At 42.4% G+C, this 19259-nt stretch overlaps 1 protein-coding gene across 2 annotated transcripts in view; it reads left to right on the forward strand.

The window, feature by feature from the left end:
- The first annotated feature begins 4247 nt into the window (after positions 1-4247).
- Positions 4248-19259, forward strand: part of IGBP1 (immunoglobulin binding protein 1) — a 38722-nt gene continuing 23710 nt past the window's right edge. The window contains exons 1-5 of one of the 2 annotated variants that reach the window (XM_065900839.1): positions 4248-4890; positions 5272-5565; positions 13950-14145; positions 15718-15797; positions 16510-16622. In XM_065900839.1, the coding sequence (XP_065756911.1) occupies positions 4607-4890; positions 5272-5565; positions 13950-14145; positions 15718-15797; positions 16510-16622 (967 nt within the window). In that variant the 5' untranslated portion in view covers positions 4248-4606. The remainder of the gene's footprint in view (positions 4891-5271; positions 5566-13949; positions 14146-15717; positions 15798-16509; positions 16623-19259) is intronic. The other variant, XM_065900838.1, reaches the window with a different exon arrangement.

Below are 19259 nucleotides of genomic sequence, written 5' to 3' on the forward strand. Positions count from 1 at the left end.
AGCCTTGCTTCCTTTTACTTTTTAGCACAATCTGCTACATGTTCATTTCCTCTTTCGTTCGTTCTTCACTAGGTCTGTAACTTCCCCCCTCTTTTGTAGTATAGTATAGTGGTTAAAAGCATGGGCTCTGGAATAGGATCTGGATTCAAAGGAGTTGCGTTCAAATCCCGTGGTAAGGGAACACTAAAGGGCCAGTTACTTTAACCTCTCTGAGCCACAATTTCCTCATCTGTAAAATAAGGATATAACAACACCTATTTCTTACGGCAGTTGTAGAGAGTCATTGAGAAAATGCATATAAAATACTTAGCACATGGACTTCCCTGGTGGCGCAGTGGCTGGGAGTCCGCCTGCTGATGCAGGGGACGCAGGTTCGTGCCCCGGTCCAGGAGGATCCCACATGCCGCAGAGCGGCTGGGCCCGTGGGCCATGGCCACTGGGCTTGTGCGTCCGGAGACTGTGCTCCGCGGCAGGGGGTGCCGTGGCAGTGGGTAGGCCCGCGTACCGCAAAAAAAAAAAAAAAAAAAAAATACTTAGCACAGTCATCTAGCAGGAAATGAGCACTCAGAGAAGGTAAGGTATTATTGTTTTGTAATTCATTTTAACATTGAGTCCCTACCTAATGACCCCACAGCGTAAGGTGCTGTGCTGAGGTAAACAAAGTCGAACAAGACACTCTCCCTGACCTCAAGGAGCTCTCAGGCTACTGAGAGACAGCTGTGGATAAAGAAAACCATAGTCCAGTACTGTCATAAGGAGATGAATAAAGTGCTGTAAGAGCTAAGAGGAGGGCACCTCACCTGCAGGTAAACGATCAGGAAATGCTTCCTGGAGGAAGTGATCCTTCAGCTAAGTTGTCAGTACTAAATATAAATTTGCCAGGCAGACAAGGGAGAGAAAGACATTGCAGGCAGAAGGCACAACCCATGTAAATGCATGAAGGCCTAAGAGGACATGATAGTTTGGAGAACTAGGAGAGTCCGCTAAAGGTGGAGCTTAGGATCCATGGGTGAACAGAATGAAAAGGATGTCAGCAGCAGGTCAGAAAGGATCAGAAAGTCAGGTATGGAGTTTGACCTTTAACAGAATGCCCCCCTCAGGGCTAAAGTTATTCCCTCCATTCTTACCAAATTCCTATTTGATTATTTGTTCACTGGTCTTTCCCATTGAACTGTGGGCCCCTTAAGGGCTCAAACCCAGTGTCTTGTTCTTTGAATTTCCAGTGCCTAGAATTTAGGTAGCACATAACTAATGTGGAAAGGAAGGGACTTCTGCAAGGTCACACAGCTACTCAGTAGCAGAGGTAGGACTCAAATATCAGTCTCCAGAGTGTTTTTAACTGTTTTACCACACTCCTCAGAGTTGGATATAAAAGTAGGAATTTAAATCTTTCATTTAATTCAGTCTTCACTGTACTGGAGTTTTTCCTTTCATGGCTTAATGAACTTCTTGCTACTAGTCAGGCAAATTCAAATCTCAGAAATACTTAGTGAAGATAGTTTGAACACTAGGGATTAAGTCATTACTCCATATATAATTTTTGGCAAGTTACAGCCTGCTCTTGGCTTTACACTGTGCACAATTTGATCTCATCTAGTGTTATTGCTGGCATTACAGGTACAAATAACAGTAGAACATTACTCACTCAAGACAAAACAGCAGTAGACCAAAGAAGGTCTAAATTGCCAAGCGCCGCAATTCGGACAGGCAGGAAAAGGTCTACTATACCATTTCTCTCATGACTCACAAAATTTATCTAAGAGAACAAATCTGTGTTGATCCAAACATGACAAATGAACATCCATCATTTCGATCGGGGAGTCACAACAGGAAATACTTGAAAGGTCATCTCATTTCTATAGCTATGCACAGATTACTTAAAGTGCTTTCTACTCTTTTCCTGGACTTTAGTTTCTCCCCATTCCGACTCACTCTATATACTGTTGACCAGTTAGTCATCCTAGCTCTGCGACTTTGGGCAAGTTACCTAACTTCTCAGGGTCTCAGTTTCTTCATCTGCTAAATGAGGGGGCTGTGCTAGATTAGTGCTTTTTATACTGTGTTACTTAGAGCCCTCAAGTCCCTCAGAAGTGCTTTGGTGCCTTGGGTGCCACTGCACAAGTTGGGGAAAAGATGGGCTGAGTTGGCAGGCTTCTGTGTATCTACTTCAAACACAGCAGCCCTTTTAAAAACTATGGGCCTGTCTAAAATTTGGTTTGGAAAAAGAGTTCTGCTATTACAAAAAGTTTAAGTGGCATTATACTTACAAGATTTCTAAGGGCCCTTCTGGTTCCCCTAAACTAGGATTTTTAAAAAAAAATCTCTCATACACAACTGGGATTTAATGTGATAAAGTGTTTACACACAGAAACACAATAAATGACTCATTTTTATTATTACTTTTTTCTAACCACTTTTTAATCTTGGTATTATCTCAATAAGATGCAATTCAATATTTAAAATGATGATGTGAATATATGATATGCACTCTGAAAGTAACTGGCGATTCTCATGAGGACTGTCATTTTGAAAGCCAGAGAAAAATGGCTTACAAAGTTCAAGACCAGATTCAAATTCTGCGTATTTTTTTTTCTCTTAGGCAACAGTAAAGCTATGTCTTAATCCAAGCAAATGTGCAGGAACAAATTATCTTTAGTCTCACAATTACTGTTTCTAAGTCTCCTTCACAAGTACTATCTTTCTTCTTTGTATTCTTGGCCAAGGCTGACCCTGAAAGTTCAGTTTACAAGACTCATTAGAGGTACCAGACAAATCAAATTGGTGATTCACCAGAGCTTCCTTTCCTTCTCAGCTTCTAAAGCAGGTTGCAAGGGAAGGCGTATTAGAATCACCTGGAAAGCTTTTTCAACCCACACTTATGCCCCACTCTCCTCTCCTTCTTGCCAAGCACTGGTTTAGCTTGGGGCTTCATTCTGTCCCACATGAAAGGCCTCTCCATCTTCTTAAATCCTACTCAATTTAAGATAGATGGAGTAAAAACAATTGAACTTAGAAGACACTGGCTTTGTCACAAATCGTTGGGCAAGTCACTTATCTGATCTCAGGTTTTTTTCCTCTGATTTTTGAGATCCTCTTCCAACTTTGAAATTCTGTGACTGCATGTCATGTCTAAGAAGCTTTCTGACTACTAACATAAAATGACTTGTCATTTCTTGGGTTTCCAGAAACCTATGCAGTACAACATATCCCCTAGTTATATACTGTCCTATATTGCCCTCTAGTTGTTTTTACATGAAAATTTTTTTCTTCTCAATGATAGTGTAAACTACATTTAGTTTAAAAGCTTATTTTCCAGGGCAGGCAACATGCATTTTACTTAAATTAAATCTCCTAGGACAACTCAGGGTGTGTCCTATGGTAATCAGTACATATTTATATTGATTTGTTCAAAGCAATGAGGTCCCTTCTTTCAAAGTCCTGGAATTATATTTTTACATCAGCGCTGTACAGTAGCTGTTAGCCACAAACGTGAACCTAATATGTAATTCTAAGTTTTCTAGTAGGCACATTATAAAAGTGAAAAGACACAAGTGAAATTAATTTTAATAATATGTTTAACCCAATATATACAAAACATTAGCATTTCAACATGTAGTCTGTGTAAAAATTATTGTGATGTTTTACATTATTTTTTCGTAATAAGTTCTCAAAATCCGGTGTATATTTTACATTGAAAGCACATCTCAATTCAAAATAGCCACGTTCAAGTGCTCAATAGCCCCATGTGGCAAGTGGCTACCGTGTTGAACAGCGCAGTTCTGCGTAATTGAGCTGCTTTCCAAACCGATCACTTATTTTTCTATTCATATAATGACACTGGGCACTTAATAAGTACCAGGCACTGGGCTAGCCGGAGAGGTGCAAAAATTAATCAGACTCATAGCGGTAAGGGAGATAGATTTGTAAGTCACTAGCTGTAATACAAGGTGGTAGGTGTTCTGATAGAGATGCACAAAACATATTCATTTGGCGGGGGAGAGAGGCTCAAGGAAGCTTTCACAGAGGAAGTGTGTGTGTGTGTGTGTGTGTGTGTGTATAGGAGGGGTAACAGTAACTTTTGAATGTGTGTGTGTGTGTGTAAAAGGGGTTGGTAACAGTAACTTTTAAATGTGTGTGTAGGAGGGGTGAAGCGACGGGAAAGAGAGCAGGCGAGGATTGGCTGGGAGGAACCCAGAGCTCCAGCTGCTGGGTGTACGGAAGCCGGAAGGGGGCGCTACTTGCACGACCCTGGCCGCCCCAGCCCTTCAGGCCAGGGACAGCCTTGCGAGGTAAGGCGCACGCCTGGCCGACTCCGTGGGCGCGCCCGCGCCTACCCTCTCGCGCCCGCCCTAGCTCCGAATTCAGCCTCGTCACACCCGCGCTTCAGAGCCTACGGCACTGCCCAGACCCGGATCGGCGACGAGTAGCCACGCGAAAAGCAGCACCTAGGGTTTGCTTGTTTGCGCGTTGTGTGTCTGTAACAGATGCCTACTACCGGTAATAGGCAGCCTGGTAAAATGAGTCTATGGAAACAGTTGCTCGGTTTAGCTAACAGCCGCTTCTGGCAGTTGTCGGACGCTTAGTTAACAGTGGAGCCGCTGGACCAATGCTGCGCCCCTTCCGGTTTCGTTGCTGGCAGCCCAGCCCATCTGTCCCAGGGCCGGAAGTGAGGTCTTCCCGTGTTCGTCCCTTCCCCAAGATGGCAACAGCCGGAGACGAGTTACTGCTGCCGCGGCTCCCCGAGCTGTTCGAAACCAGCAAGCAGCTTCTGGACGAAGTGGAAGTCGCGACTGAACCCACCGGCTCCCGGATTATCCAAGATAAGGTGTTCAAGGGACTGGACCTCCTGAAGAAGGCTGCCGAAATGTTACTGGAGCTCGACTTGTTCAGGTATGGCGAGAGAGTAGTATGACTGAGAACGTAGGAAATAATAGTTACCAATGGCGGAACCATTGATCCTGGGTGCAGGAGACCTTTAAAACCCGGAGCCTTTCTTTCCCACTTCCCACTGCGACCTTGTGTACATTGTTTACATTCTCCACCTCTCTTCCGAGATACTTAGTATCACACGATTGTGCTCCCTAGTGTTGGCTATTTGCATAGGCATTGGGTGTGAGCGCACAGCCACTGTCAGTGAAGAAAACTGGCAGCTGTTCCCGGTGCCTCCTCCCTTTGTCCCACCCACACCCCAGCCCTTCCCTCCCCCAGGAAGCCAGGGCCACAGTTTGAATGCCCAGCCAGACTTCACAGCCTCCTCTTTGCTCTTTCCAGCCGAAATGAAGATTTGGAAGAGATTGCTTCCACCGATCTGAAGTACCTGATGGTGCCAGCATTTCAAGGAGCATTCGCCATGAAACAAGTCAACCCTAGCAAGCGTCTAGATCATTTGCAGTGGGCTCGAGAACACTTTTTAAACTACTTAACTCAGTGCCGATACTATCATGTGGCAGAGTTTGAGCTGCCCAAAACCAAGGCCAACTCTGCTGAAAATAACACTGCTGATTCCTCCATGGCCTATCCTAGCCTCGTTGCTATGGCATCTCAGAGACAGGCTAAAATAGAGAGGTGGGTCATTTGAAGACTGCCCAATGGCAGTGCTGTTGGCGGGGAGGGGTGCATGTTTTTTTTTCTGGGGGGGTGGGAAAAAATGGTGTGTGTCACTCTTTGGGTTCTTATTTAGCATAGGCCCTGGTGATAGCAAACTCCTGAGTTTTTCAAGAAGCCTCCGCCTTGGTTGAAATGACCATACCTAACTGTCAGACCCCTAGCACCTTATGGTTGCCAGCAACAGCAATGTAGTTTAGCAGAGTGTCTCCCAGTCTCTCCCACATCACAGCATAGCAATACTCACATGGTACAGTGAGGTAAGTATCTCTGAAGGGCACAAATATCTTGTAGCTATAGTCCATTTATGGTCAATTGATTGAGAAACTCTGTTCTAACAATACTGGATCAGGTGTATAACATCCTGAACTAATCTTAGTACTGCATAGCTTCATTATGTGACCTTGAACACCTTGCTTACTCTCTTAGTTTAGTTTTTTAAAAACAGTGCTCACAGTGTTTAGGAGCTATGCTAGGCACCGGGGATTCAAACTGAGTATGGGCGTTTGTATGGATATGGGTGGTGTCTGCCTTGGAGGAGCATACAGTGTGGTGAGGGAAAGAGGCATAGAAACAGTATAAATTATAAAATGATGTGATAGGGAAATGCACAAGGTATCGGGAGAGCAGACAGGAGGGGCACCTAACCAAAGAGGGAGCAGGAGAGAGCAGAAGGCTCCCTGGACGAGGTGACTCCTGTGATGAGTTGTTTAAGGATGCATAGGAGTATTATCTAGAGGAAGAGGAAAGGAGGGCTTTAGCCAGCAGAGATAATAGCATTAGTAAAGCTACAGGGACATTGAAGACCACAGTGCTGGGGTGGGGAACAACCGTAAGCGATTAGGTGATGCTAGAACACAAAGTGGGTGGTGAAGAAGGGGAAAGAATGATGCTGAAGAATGTTGTAGGGTTCAAACCAAGGAGAGCTTGGGGTGTGAGGAAGGTGAAAGAACGACATTGTTCCTGAGAACTTGGGAAGGGGGTTTGAATCCCAGCTCCAAAATTTAATCATTCTGATTTTGGGTAGGCTGCTTAATCCCTCAGTGCCTTAATTTCCCCAGATGGCAAATTGGATAATCATAGGTCCTATAAGATAGAAGAGAAATGCATAAAAAGCTCTTACCACATTGTCTGATACAGTAAGCACTCAAAAGTCAGCTACTGTCGTATCTTTGTAGCTGAGTACAGGTCGTGGAAAGAGAGACCTGGGTTTGAGACCCAGCTTTACTTATAAGCCATTGAATTTTGGGTAACTTACGTAACCTGTCTGAGCCTCAGGTTTCCTCATATGTGAAGTCTAAGTAACAGCGGTACCTATCTCATAGGGTTAAGGGGCATTAATAAAATAAACCACATAAAACAGCACAGTATCTGTTACATAGTAAATATTCTATAAATGTTACCTATTATTAGGCCATGCTAAAGAGCCTGAGATTTGTTTGGTGACTAGGGATCCACTGGAGGTTTTTTTTTTTTTCCTTGAAGAGTAGCAATGTCATATTTGCATTTTAACTAGCGTACTCTAGCAGCAGTTAGGAAGCATTCTGAGGGAGAAATTAGATCCAGTTAGGTCACAGAGGTGATGAGACTTTACTACTGCAATGGCAGAAGGGATGGAGGGGATATATTTATTTATAGGGTTGAATCTGCAGAAAACGATCAATTGGTTGTGACAGGTAGGGTAGAATGAAGCAGCAGGGAAGGTGTCCATGTTTCTGATGTAGGTGGGTGGCTGTGGAACTCATTGAGATGGGGGAATAGAAGAGGAAGAACAGACAGGGGAGAGTATGAATTGTATTTTGAGACATGTTGCATTTAAGACATGTTGCATCCAAGTCAAGGTATCTGTAGCATGAAGCTCAGTGGAGAGGCCTGGTCTAGAGAGCTGAAAATTGATTGAATCATTTAGCATATTTATTGAGGCTTTACTGTGTGCTAAGTAATGGAGACCCAGACAAAGTCCGTGCCGTCATGGAGCTCCTGTTTTGGTGGAGGAGACAGACAGTAAGCTAGTAAATAAAAATGTGATTTTAGGTGGTAAGGGCTTTAAAGAATAATAAAGTATGGTTAAGAGCTGGTGAGTGACAGAGAATGATTTTTGAGGAAATGGGATAGACTGATATGAAGTGGAATTCAGTATCATGTCCTTTGTGAGAAGGTAGGGGCAGCCCGTTGGCATATAACAGGTAGTTTAAACAGTGAATTTGGTATCCAAATAATCGTAATATATCCACAAAAAAAAAAAGACTGTAAATGCACTAGAGAGATACAAATGGTGTTGTGGACAAAGACCAGGGAGTGATCACATCTGGTTGGAGGGTTAAGGAAAAGGTTTCCGAATGTAGTAGCATTTGAGGTGAGACTAGAAGGATGCAAATTAAAAATGCAAATTACAGGTTAGCCTGAATGTAAAAGTAATAATACTCATTGTAGAAAGTTGGAAAACAGAACAGTTTTTAAATTAAAAATAAGTCTTCATCCTAGCACTCAGATGAGCTTTGTTAACTATCTGATGTATTTCCTTCCAGATACATAGTTATTTTAGTTAATAAATTTGGAAGAATACCATAAATATAGTTTTTTATCCTTTTTTTAAACCTAACATCCTGTTTTGATTTCCCCATGTCTTTTGAAGCCATGGTATTTAATGGTTAAATAGTATTCCAGCTTACAGTCATATCATAATTATTTAAACTAATCTTTTATTGTCAAATGCTTAGCCTGTTTATGGGTTGATTTTTTATTTGCTATTCTAAGTAATGTTATGAGGAAACATCACTGCATCTGTCACTGTTCCTGTAGGACAGATTTCTAGAAGAACCAGTGCCTAAATCAAAAGGTTTGAATATTTTGACTCTTGATGGTAATTATATTGCTTTCCACAATAACAAAGTTTCAAAGTATGTCTCACTGCAACAGTACTGAATGGCAACGCTTAGAAAATCCAGATGGGCAAGCAGGAAAGATACCTCATTGTTTTGATTTGCATTTCTTTGGTTAGAAACCTTGATCTTTTTTTTTTTTTTTCTTCTGTATGCGGGCCTCTCACTGTTGTGGCCTCTCCCGTTGCGGAGCACAGGCTCCGGACGCACAGGCTCAGCGGCCATGGCTCACGGGCCCAGCCGCTCCGCGGCATGTGGGATCTTCCCGGACCGGGGCACGAACCCGTGTCTCCTGCATCGGCAGGCGGACTCTCAACCACTGTGCCGCCAGGGAAGCCCAGAAAGCTTGATCTTTGATTTTTTTTTTTTTTTTTTATGCCTGACAGACGAGATACCAACACTATCTTTTCGCTAATGGCTCCCGTATTTATATCACTAACCCAGACCTCTCCTGACTTTGAACACCATACGTGGATGTTTCACAGACATCTCAAACTTAACATGCCCTAAATTGAACTGCTGGCTTTTTAATCCCCCAGTGTGCCCCCACACTCATGTCTTTACCATCTCAATAAACAGACCACCACTCACCCAGGTTTTAAGCTAGAAACCTAGGAGTTAAGCTTCAGTTCCTCCCTTCTGAATTGCCACATCCAGTCCATCAACAAGGCCTGCCAGTTCTAGCTACAAAATGTACCTTATGTCCTTCTGTTTCTCTCTTTCTCCACTATCATACCTTCATCTAGGCCACCAGCATCTCTCACCTGAAATATCCAAGCCATTAACTATAAAGACCTGGATGATCTGGCATCGGCCTCTCTCCAGTCTCCTCATACATCATATACTCCCCTTGTTCACTAGACTGCTGCCATAATAGCCTTCTTTCAGTTCCGAACTGATCCAGTTCTTTCTTTCTACAGAGTCTTTGTACATGTTGTTCTCACTGCATGGAATGCTCTTCATTTATCTGTCTTTCTGGGCTTTGTCTTTCTCCCCTACTAGAATGTATACTCCATGAGAGCAGTAGCCATTTCTCTCTTGTTCTCTGTGTGGTATGTCTAGCACAGGGCTTGGTATATAGAAGGTGCTCAAAAAATATTTATTCTTGACAAGCAGGGGGGAACAACATGAGCAAAAGCCCAAGGCAGGGTAGTTGGAGGTATGTACAGGAAATGGAGAATAGTCTGATTTGGCAGAAGCTAAGAGTAGTATGGTTGGAGGACTGTAAGGAAGTGATGTGTATGGAACATTGAAAATGAAGAGAGGGGCAGAAAGACAAGTTAACGTGTTATAATAGTACTTCAGCTGGGAAGAAGTGATAAAAATGAAGTTACAACTATCAGAGATATTACTTTTGCAAGAAGCATTTATATGATTAGAAAACAAATTGTTCAAATCCTTATTTAATTTCTGTAAGTCCTCCATCCCCCACCTCATGACTTTACACAGTGAGGCCATCCGACATAAAACACCTAAATGGTATGTCCTCTCTCTCCCTCAAAACCTGTTTCTTCACGTATCTTCTCTACTCTAATTCCCATCTTTGAGGTGTAAGTGTAAGTCTTGATTAACTGTACCTACATTCTTTTTTTTTTTTTTTGCGATACGCGGGCCTCTCACTGTTGTGGCCTCTCCGGTTGCGGAGCACAGGCTCCAGACGTGCAGGCTCAGTGGCCATGGCTCACGGGCCCAGCCGCTCCGCGGCACGTGGGATCTTCCCGGACCGGGGCACGAACCCGCGTCCCCTGCATCAGCAGGCGGACTCTCAACCACTGCGCCACCTGGGAAGCCCTGTACCTACATTCTTTTGACAGAAATGGAGAAGTAGAAGCTGGGTAAGTAATGAGTCTAGTTTTAGATTTACTGAATTTAGGTCCTAAAGTGACAGCTGGACAGCCATGTCCATAGACAGATGGAAATGTGTAACTAAAACTTATCAGACTGTTTTGCTGCTAGTGCTAAAAATTCAGGAGTGTCGCTGGGTGTGGATAGTTTGCCAAGAAAAAACATGTAGAGAAAAAAAAGCCAAGGATAAAACCTTGGGGCAAATTAAGGGAGAAGGAAGAGGAAAGAAAGAACAGAGGTAAGAGACTCAACAAGGTACAGGTAAAAGTACTTATAGAAAGAAGCCTGGGGAAGAGAGAGGACAAATGTCATGTCCTCTTTGAAGCTTCTCTCTACCTGTCTCCCCTCCCAGATACTGTAGCATTTAGTTTATGTTACTTATCAGGCCATAACAATCTGTTATTTTCTAGACTTGGAACTTCTAAAGGTCAGAGACCTTGACTAATTATATCCTTAGTATCCTAATTATATCATTATATCCTTGGTACCCAACCAGTAATTGGATCATAGTAGGTACTTGAGGTATCTTTGGGAAGGACAGATAGAGTGGTCATCAGAAAGATGGAAACAATATGGTATAGCAGAAAAAGCCTGGGCTTTGGAGTCAGACCTGGGGTGACCAGTCCAATTTCTGCCACCTAGTAGATGGGGCATCATCTAGCCCCCCTTAACCTCAATTTTCCCATCAGATAGCAGTATATTGCTGCTTACAAAGCACTTTCATGAATATTGTTCATTTGGTCCTCTTAACAGCCCCATGAAGCAGATATTATCCCATTTTAGAAATAAGGAAATGGGCTCTGAGTACTGACTTGTCCAAAGTTACATGGCTGGTAAGTGGCCAGGCTTTAAACTCAGGTCTTCAAATTCCCAGTTCTAGTGCTGTTTAGAAAAGAGAGAAGAGTGGTCATTTGAAAAGGCAGAACATGGATTGAGGGAAGGTGTTTCTAGGATAGGGGAAAGGCACCAGTAGGGTGAAAAATTGTAACGGCTAATGACAGGGAGGATGATTGAGTGAGTGAGGCTTGGAAGAGTGTGGGTGGGGACAGGATTGATAGCCAAAGTGGAATGGTAAAGACAACATTAGCTCCTTAAAGGCAAGAGGAGAGGAGGAAAGGTGAAGCTATAGAGATTTTAAGGGAAAAAGGGAAATTGAATTTCTACATTGGCTGGCCATCTGGTGAGCATGATGTTGGCATGGAATCCACAAAAGGTGAGCAAAAAGATAGCTGAACAAGAGTGACCGTTCCGCTGAAGTTTGATCATATGAATTTGTAGTTGACTCATCTGACACAAATTTGTAGTTCGTTACCTCTCTTCAGCAGCTTGGGAACAGAAAAGGGGAATGAATGATGAAAGTGGCCCAGAGTCAGAAGGGTGACAAGCACTGGGGGATTCTAGGGTGATAGGGAGTGTTTGCATGCAGTGGCTCACCATAGGAAATCTAGAACAGTGACAAAGGTCTAGGACAGTGGTTTACAATCTGTTCCTTCGAGCCCTAAGATTTTACCACAGTGCCTGGGTAGGGGGCATGTTGGGAGCCCTCCTCTGATTTAACCAAGGCAGATTTTATCTTTTATTACTTTCTGGAGTTCCAAATAAGCTCTCATAAGAAGAAAGGGCTCTTCTGCTAAGACAGAAAGGTCTAAAAAACACTGGCCTCAAAGAATAGGAGTTCAGGAACTTAGAAGTCCCAAAGATGACTAGGAGCAAAGTCATAGAAGCAAAGGAAGTAGAGAAGAAGGAAAGACCAGAGAGTGTGACTAGACCACATGCATGCAGAGGATGGGAAAGGAAGCACAGGAACCGAGTGGCACCAGAGTTAAACGTTCTCAAGTGATATCTGTAATAGCATTCATGAACTAGGAATTGACCTGTGTAGTGTTTTACTCAGAAGGCCACCTATGATGGTGCTGTGACAGTTATTTGTAACATTACATAAAGGGCCCACTTGTTGATTAAAAGGAGCAGAAGAGCCTAAAAGTTTTTATAATAAAGAATGTTTCCAGAGCGGAGGTTCTTGACTTTTTGTGGGTCATGGACCTCCTTAACCTCTCCCCAGTAAATAAAAAAGAAGAAGAAACATACACGTAGAATTCTATACAAAATTTGGGGGAGTTCAAGAACAGCCCTCCCTCCAAACTCTATCCGTGGACCTCAGGTTAAGAACTTCAGATTTGGGTGAACACCCACAGAGGAGCATCTGATTCTGGAGGTCTAGAGTGGGGTTCCAGACGTAGATATTTCAAGATACTTCTCTTGGAAGTTGTGGAGTTTTCCCTTGATTCCTTTCTTTGCCTCAAGACCTTACATCCAATAAACCAACAAATACTGTTATATTTTAATTATGTCCACATCTCACCACCTCCCTATTTCAAGTCGCTGTCTCTCGCCTGGATTGTGGCAATATCCTCTTAATTGATTTTCCTGCTCCACCCTTGCCTCCCACCACCCCCCACAGTCTACACACAACAGAGTAGTCCATTAAAAAAAAGTTCATTTCATGTATTCTATTTTAAAGCTTCCAGTGGCTTTCTCTTCTCAAAATATCATGACATTTGATATTTCGTGTATTCTTGGCCTACAGGATTCTACAAATTATGGCCCTGGCTATCTCTCTGACCTCACTTCCTATTACTCTTCACGCCATGCCAGCCACACTGACCTCCTTGCTATTTCTCAACCATGTCAGGCCAGCACTCTCCCACCCCAGGACCTTCATATTTGCTTTTCCCCCTTAGAACACTGTTTCAGATACCGGCGTGGCTTCCATCCTTATTTCCTTGAAGTCTGTGCTCAGATGTCATCTCTTCAAAGAAGTCTCTCCTGATCACCCGTACTTTCGCACCATCACTCTATCCACTTTACCTTGCTTTTTTTGCTTCTTCAGAGCACTTCACCACCACCTGACTCATCTATTTCTTTTTGTCTGTCTTCTCACACTAGAATGAAAGCTTCAGGAGAGCAAGGACTTTCTTGTATGCACTGTTGTGTCTCAAGCACTGAGAACAGTACCTGTCACACAATAGGTACTCGGTAAATAGTTGTCCAATGAGTGATAGATGACATACTAGAATGCATCTTGAAAAGGGCGGGCAGGGTGGATATGAGTCTTCAAATTATACTAGGATGAGTTAGAGGAGCTGGAAATGTTTTGCCCAGAAGAAAAGAAGAGATGACCATTTTTTAGGCTATTTCACAAGGAATTCCTGCATCAATGGCAGGTAAATGACCCCTAAGATTCTATGACCATTTGAAGCTGTAATTCCCAAGTGGACATTGTATATACTAAGCACCCAACCTAGTAAAGGTTGATGTCATAAAATTACTAAGACACTCCCATCTCAAAATACGATGGGAAGAGTTGCTCAGATCAGGTTACTTCGATATTTTTCTGGTTTCAGGATGTATTTCTCAGCTTCTGCTGATCCCTTCCTTGCCTTGTAGTCTTGAGAGAACTGCCTTGGTGGCAAATTCTGAGGTATAGAATCTGTATTTTTGCCTAGATGGAAATCGGTGTATCTGGTCATTTGTAAAAGTAAAATTGTATTGTGGCCTTCTTTTGAAGGAACACCTCTTTATTTTTAAGTTCATGGCTAATGCGTTTCTGTGGAACAGATACAAGCAGAAGAAGGAGGTGGAGCATAGGTTGTCTGCACTGAAATCTGCTGTGGAAAGTGGTCAAGCAGATGATGAGTGTGTTCGCGAATATTACCTCCTTCACCTTCGAAGGTGGATTGGTATCAGCTTAGAAGAGATTGAGAGCATTGACCAGGAGATAAAGATCTTGAGAGGAAAAGACTCTTCAAAAGAGGTAAGCCTGGTCACTGCCTATATCCCTAAAAAAGCTACTGTCAGAGATTTGAATCTTCTACAAGAGAGTAATTGAATTAAAATCCTTTTAAGTCTCCATAAAATCATTGTTCTTATTAAGATTAGTGGAGGAAGGCTGAAGGTTCACTAGGATAGCTTTCTTTCTAGTTTATAGTATCGTTCCCCAGTGCTTTCTAACCTGTAACACACTTCCAGTCTTTTGTAATTTTGTGACATGCCAGGAGGGAAGGAGGCTTCTCTGAAGTGAAAATTGGTTTGGGCTGTGAGCACTCATGACTCCTGAAGGAAGGCATAGGGAGGTGGGCCTTGAAAACCTGCGCTTGACTGTAATAAACAGGAAGAGAGATAGGATGGGAATGAAGAAGAAGAGTGTAACTGGAGAAGAGAGAGAAAAGAGTAAAAAGAAGATAAAGCAAAAGACATGGAATGTGTTTAGGTTGGGGGAGAAACCAGGATTTAACATTACACAATGATACACCCTCACACCTTAGGTCACCCAAGTATGAAACACAGCAAGGACATCTCTGCACAAAGTGTCGGGCATATTGGTAAAGAAAACTTGGTGTAACCCCACTTTGGCTGTCCCTGAAGATCATAACTGTGTTTTGGAGCTGCTACTTCAAAATATTAGGCTTTGCTGCCACTTATTTTTTGGTTCAGCATATAACATGAATTGAGTTGAATTTATCAGCTAGTCACAGGCATTTAAGTCCTCAGAGAAACCTCTTGCTAATTCGATTTGCACTAATTAGCCCAGGAGCTTTTGCCTCAGGGTAACATCAACCTAGTTTCTCTGTGTGAAGGGATCAAAGAATGAACAATTAGTATTCTAAAGCCTTAAGGCCCCTTGGGCATATCTAGATGAGTGGTTTTCAATCATCACGAGGCTGGACTCCTCTGGATCCTCCCATCTCCTTAGTTCTTTGTTTTTATGCTGTCTCATTTGGTATTGGGATTGGCTCTGGAAGTGATGGAGTTTAGAACCAAGTGAACATTTTTCTTGACCATCGTTTGTTTTGGTGTGCCCCTGGACAGCCAAGTTTCCTTGAAACATTTCTGTGCACCTATATATGAAAGATACTAACCCATTCTTCCCCCCTTGCATTTCAGCTACAGTTCTAAAACACCCTAGGGAGCTCATGACAATTAATAGCAAAATTACACTGGACAGGGTTTTAGCAGAAGGGTCTTCATAATTCAACTTTAGCACTGAAGGCCAGGCTAAGGAAAGGGGCTTCAAATTGAGCTCAAGGGTTTTAGATGGAACATGGAAGAAGGCTTTGGACTCTTCCTCTTTGGAGGGGAGTATTTTAAAGTCAAGTAATTTTTCACTTGTGGCGAAATGATTCCTGGGAGAGCTTTCTCTTGCTCCCTTTCCAGCAAGATACTTGGGCCACCTCAGGAGAGCTAACCAACCTCCACCATTAGTATTCTGCAAATATATCTTAGAGACTGATAAATAGGGCTTTTCAAGCACCTAAAGACATAAGAGCCTGCATAGTGGGGTGGGCAGAACGACAAGTACACTTCTGATAATTAATTTCCTTTTTAGGCATCAACTTCTCACTCATCTCGTCAGGACAGGCCTCCAATGAAACCGTTTGTTCTCACTCGGAACATGGCCCAAGCCAAGTAGGTAGTATTAAAAAGTGGGTTGCCTTTGCAAGCCCCCTGCTTTTATGGTTCATTTACAGTGCATGAGTAACAGAAGGTAATGGCTTCACCTGGGGAGGCTGTTCTTCCATCAGAGGTATCTCCTCTGATACTTTCTCTGTCTGTCTTCATCAGACATTTCCCTCACAAACTCGAGCTTGAAAATAGGCTAGAAAGGAAACCAACAAAAATTAATGAATTAACTAATTAAAAACAGAAAGAAGAAAAGAATCTAAGGGAGAATTGTAGACCTTAAAATTGTTTCCCACTGTTTCCTTCAGCTACAGTTCTCAAAAGGACATGTTTGCCTATCTAGGTTTTAATTCTGAGTTTTGGGATGCTTTTCCGTAGGGTGGCAGAAGAGTCTTCTTCCTCTGTGTATCTTTTATACCCTCCAAGTATAAATACTCCTTCCGTCGTATCATCACTCCTCTGTGGGGCATTAGCCTCCAGGATTGCTTACTGGGAGATGATTCTGGGCTATGTATCTTCTCATGAAAGCTCTTGCCTTTAATTCTCCTTCCTGGATGCCTCATTTTACATATCCTAACAGGAGTTTTCACAAATCCTCAGAAGATAGCTGGGTAGGGGAGCAAGGATGAAACAGACACAGGCTTTATCACTAAAGAGAAGAGGCTTTTTAATAGAGCTCTTTATGTTTACTTTTCTAAATGCAGTGTGATTCTTGCAGAGTATTTGGAGCTGGTTATCCAAGTCTGGCATCTATGACAGTGAATGACTGGTATGAACAGCATCGGAAATTTGGAGCATTACCTGATCAGGGTATAGCCAAGAAAACATCAGGTATGGAGGGGTGGGAGGAGAGTCGTTATACTACTACACTACCGGTCCCTAACTCTCGAGCAATTAAATTCAGACCAAGTATTGTTGCCCTTTAGATGCAAAAGAAATCTGGACAAAGATTCTGAGTAATAGAAAGATTCTAGTCAGTATTTTATTTCATTTATTATTAAAATAAATAGCACATGATTTTGGGAGGATGGGGGCAGTGGGACAGCATAGTTTTTTAATTTCTCCAAATATCATGGCATAAAAACAGACTGAGCAGCTAGACGGCAAAGCCAAACATCCATAAATAGCAGTTCTGCTTCTGGTAACAGCAGAGTAGGTTGTATCAGACCAACCCCTCCTACAGATAACAATTACAGACTGGACAGAATATAACAAAACAGCTATCTGAAGGCCCTGAGAGTGACCAAAATCAGACATAGACTGTAGGGCAGTCAACACTTATATAAGAAGGGAACGGTACTTGGAACTTCCTGAGGGCAAGGACTTTGGCTTACTGTGTTCTTGGTGCTCAGTTTGGTAATTAGATCATGGTAGGTACTTGGAGGTGTCTTTGGGAGGGAAAGGTGGAGCTGGTAGTCATTAGAAAGATGGAAGCAATATGGCATAGCAGAAAAAGCATGGACAGATCTGGAGTAACCAGTTACTCCTACCACTTAGATAGGACATCATCTAGCCCCTCTGAGCCTATTTTCCTTATCTCATGTATGATCTCACTTGGTACTCTAACAACCCCGTGAAGCAAACATTCTTATTACCATTTTAGAATGAGGAAATGGTGTCTGAGAACTAACCCAAAGTAAACATAGCTAGAAAGTGGCCAGGCTAGGATGTTAATACAGGCCCTAAAATTCCCACTTCCAATGCTGTTTCCACTGTAGCAAAGAGAATAGTGGTCATTTGAAAAGGTTTCCTGGGTTTTTTTTATAGCTTTTCACCCATGGGCAGGCTGCACTTGCTGTAATATGGAGGTGGGTAAAACTTGGATAGAAACCAGTCTTATCGGATGAGGAAGGAGAGAACTGAGTTCAGGGTGACTGTAGCAACTGAAACCTGAGAAGATATCCCAGGAGAGAACCACGGAGGAGGAGCCCTAATTGTATACAGCCTGCCCAAATCTCTGGCAGACTACTAAGCTATACAGGATCGACTCCAAGCACCCTCGATAGAGCTAAAATAACTGAATGGATAATCCAGCTACTGCTCAATGCAAAGGAAACAGAAATTTGAATTTTCGTTCTAGACAAATGAAAACTAACTAAAATGAAAAATCAGTACGTTTTAGAGGAACAAAACGGAATTCATAATCTCTACAACATAACCATTCAAAAAGTCTGGGATTCAGTCCTCAACTACTATACGTATGGGAAAAAAGAAGAAAGAAAATGTGACTTATACTCAAGAGGAAAAGCAATCAATGAAGACCAACCCGAAGATGACTCAGATGTTGAAATTAGCAGATAAGGACTTTAAAGCAGCTTATTTCTATGCTCAAGGGCATAGGGGAAAATATACTTGTAATGAATGAAAAAGTAAGAAATCTCAGAGAAGTAGAAACTATGCACAAAAAATTCTGGAACTGAAAAATACAATATCTGAAGTTTAAAAATCAAACCAGCCTCATAGATACAGACAAAAAAACGGGTGGTTGCCACAGGAGAGGGAGGTTGGAGAGGGGAAATAGGTGAAGGGGATTAAGAGCTGTAAACCTCTAGTTATAAAATAAATAAAGCCACGGGGGTGTAATATACAGCATAAGAAATGTGGTCAATAATATTGTGATAACTTTGTGTAGGGACAGATGGTTACCAGATTTATGATGGTGATCATTTCATAATGTATGCAAATGTCAAACCACTGTAATGCACCTGAAACTAACATAATATTGTACATCAACTATATTTCAATTTTTTTAAATTGGATGAGATTAATAGCAGATTGGCAATGACAGGAGAAAGGGTTGGTTTACTTGAAATAAGCCAATCTGAAGAAAAAAAAAAAGATTGGTTAAAAATGAAGAGCCTCAATGACCTGTGGAACAATGTAAAAAGGTCTACCTTATGTACAATTGGAATACCAGTAGGAGAGAATAAAGAGAGAGAAGGGGCCATTAAAAAAAATTGAAGAAATAATGGCTGAAATGTTCCCCAGATCTGTGAAACACAAATTTAGAAATTTAGAAATAGCAGTAAGCCCTAACTAAGCAGGTTTTAAATACAGTGAAAACCAAGCATAGAGACATCATAGTCAAACTGCCGAAAACAAAAGAAGAAGAGAATCTTAAAAGCAGCCAGAGATAAAGTACATATTACACACAGAAGAACAGTGATATGAATTGTTGTCACCTTCACATTTGAAAGTGGGTCCCAGAGATAGTGAAGTAATGCCTCAATTAAACACCCCAATTTTATTTATTTATTTATTTATTTTGTTGTTGTGTTGGGTCTTCGTTGCTGCGCACGGGCTTTCTCTCGTTGCGTTGAGTGAGGGCTGCTCTTTGTTGTGGTGCGTGGGCTTCTCATTGCGGTGGCTTCTCTTGTTGCAGAGCACAGGCTCTAGGCACTTGGGCTTCAGTAGTTGTGGCACGCGGGCTCCGTAGTTGTGGCACAGGGGCTTAGTTGCTCTGCGGCA

Source organism: Phocoena phocoena, chromosome X (genome assembly GCF_963924675.1).
Source record: "Phocoena phocoena chromosome X, mPhoPho1.1, whole genome shotgun sequence".
In the NCBI taxonomy this organism is placed as follows: domain Eukaryota; kingdom Metazoa; phylum Chordata; class Mammalia; order Artiodactyla; family Phocoenidae; genus Phocoena; species Phocoena phocoena.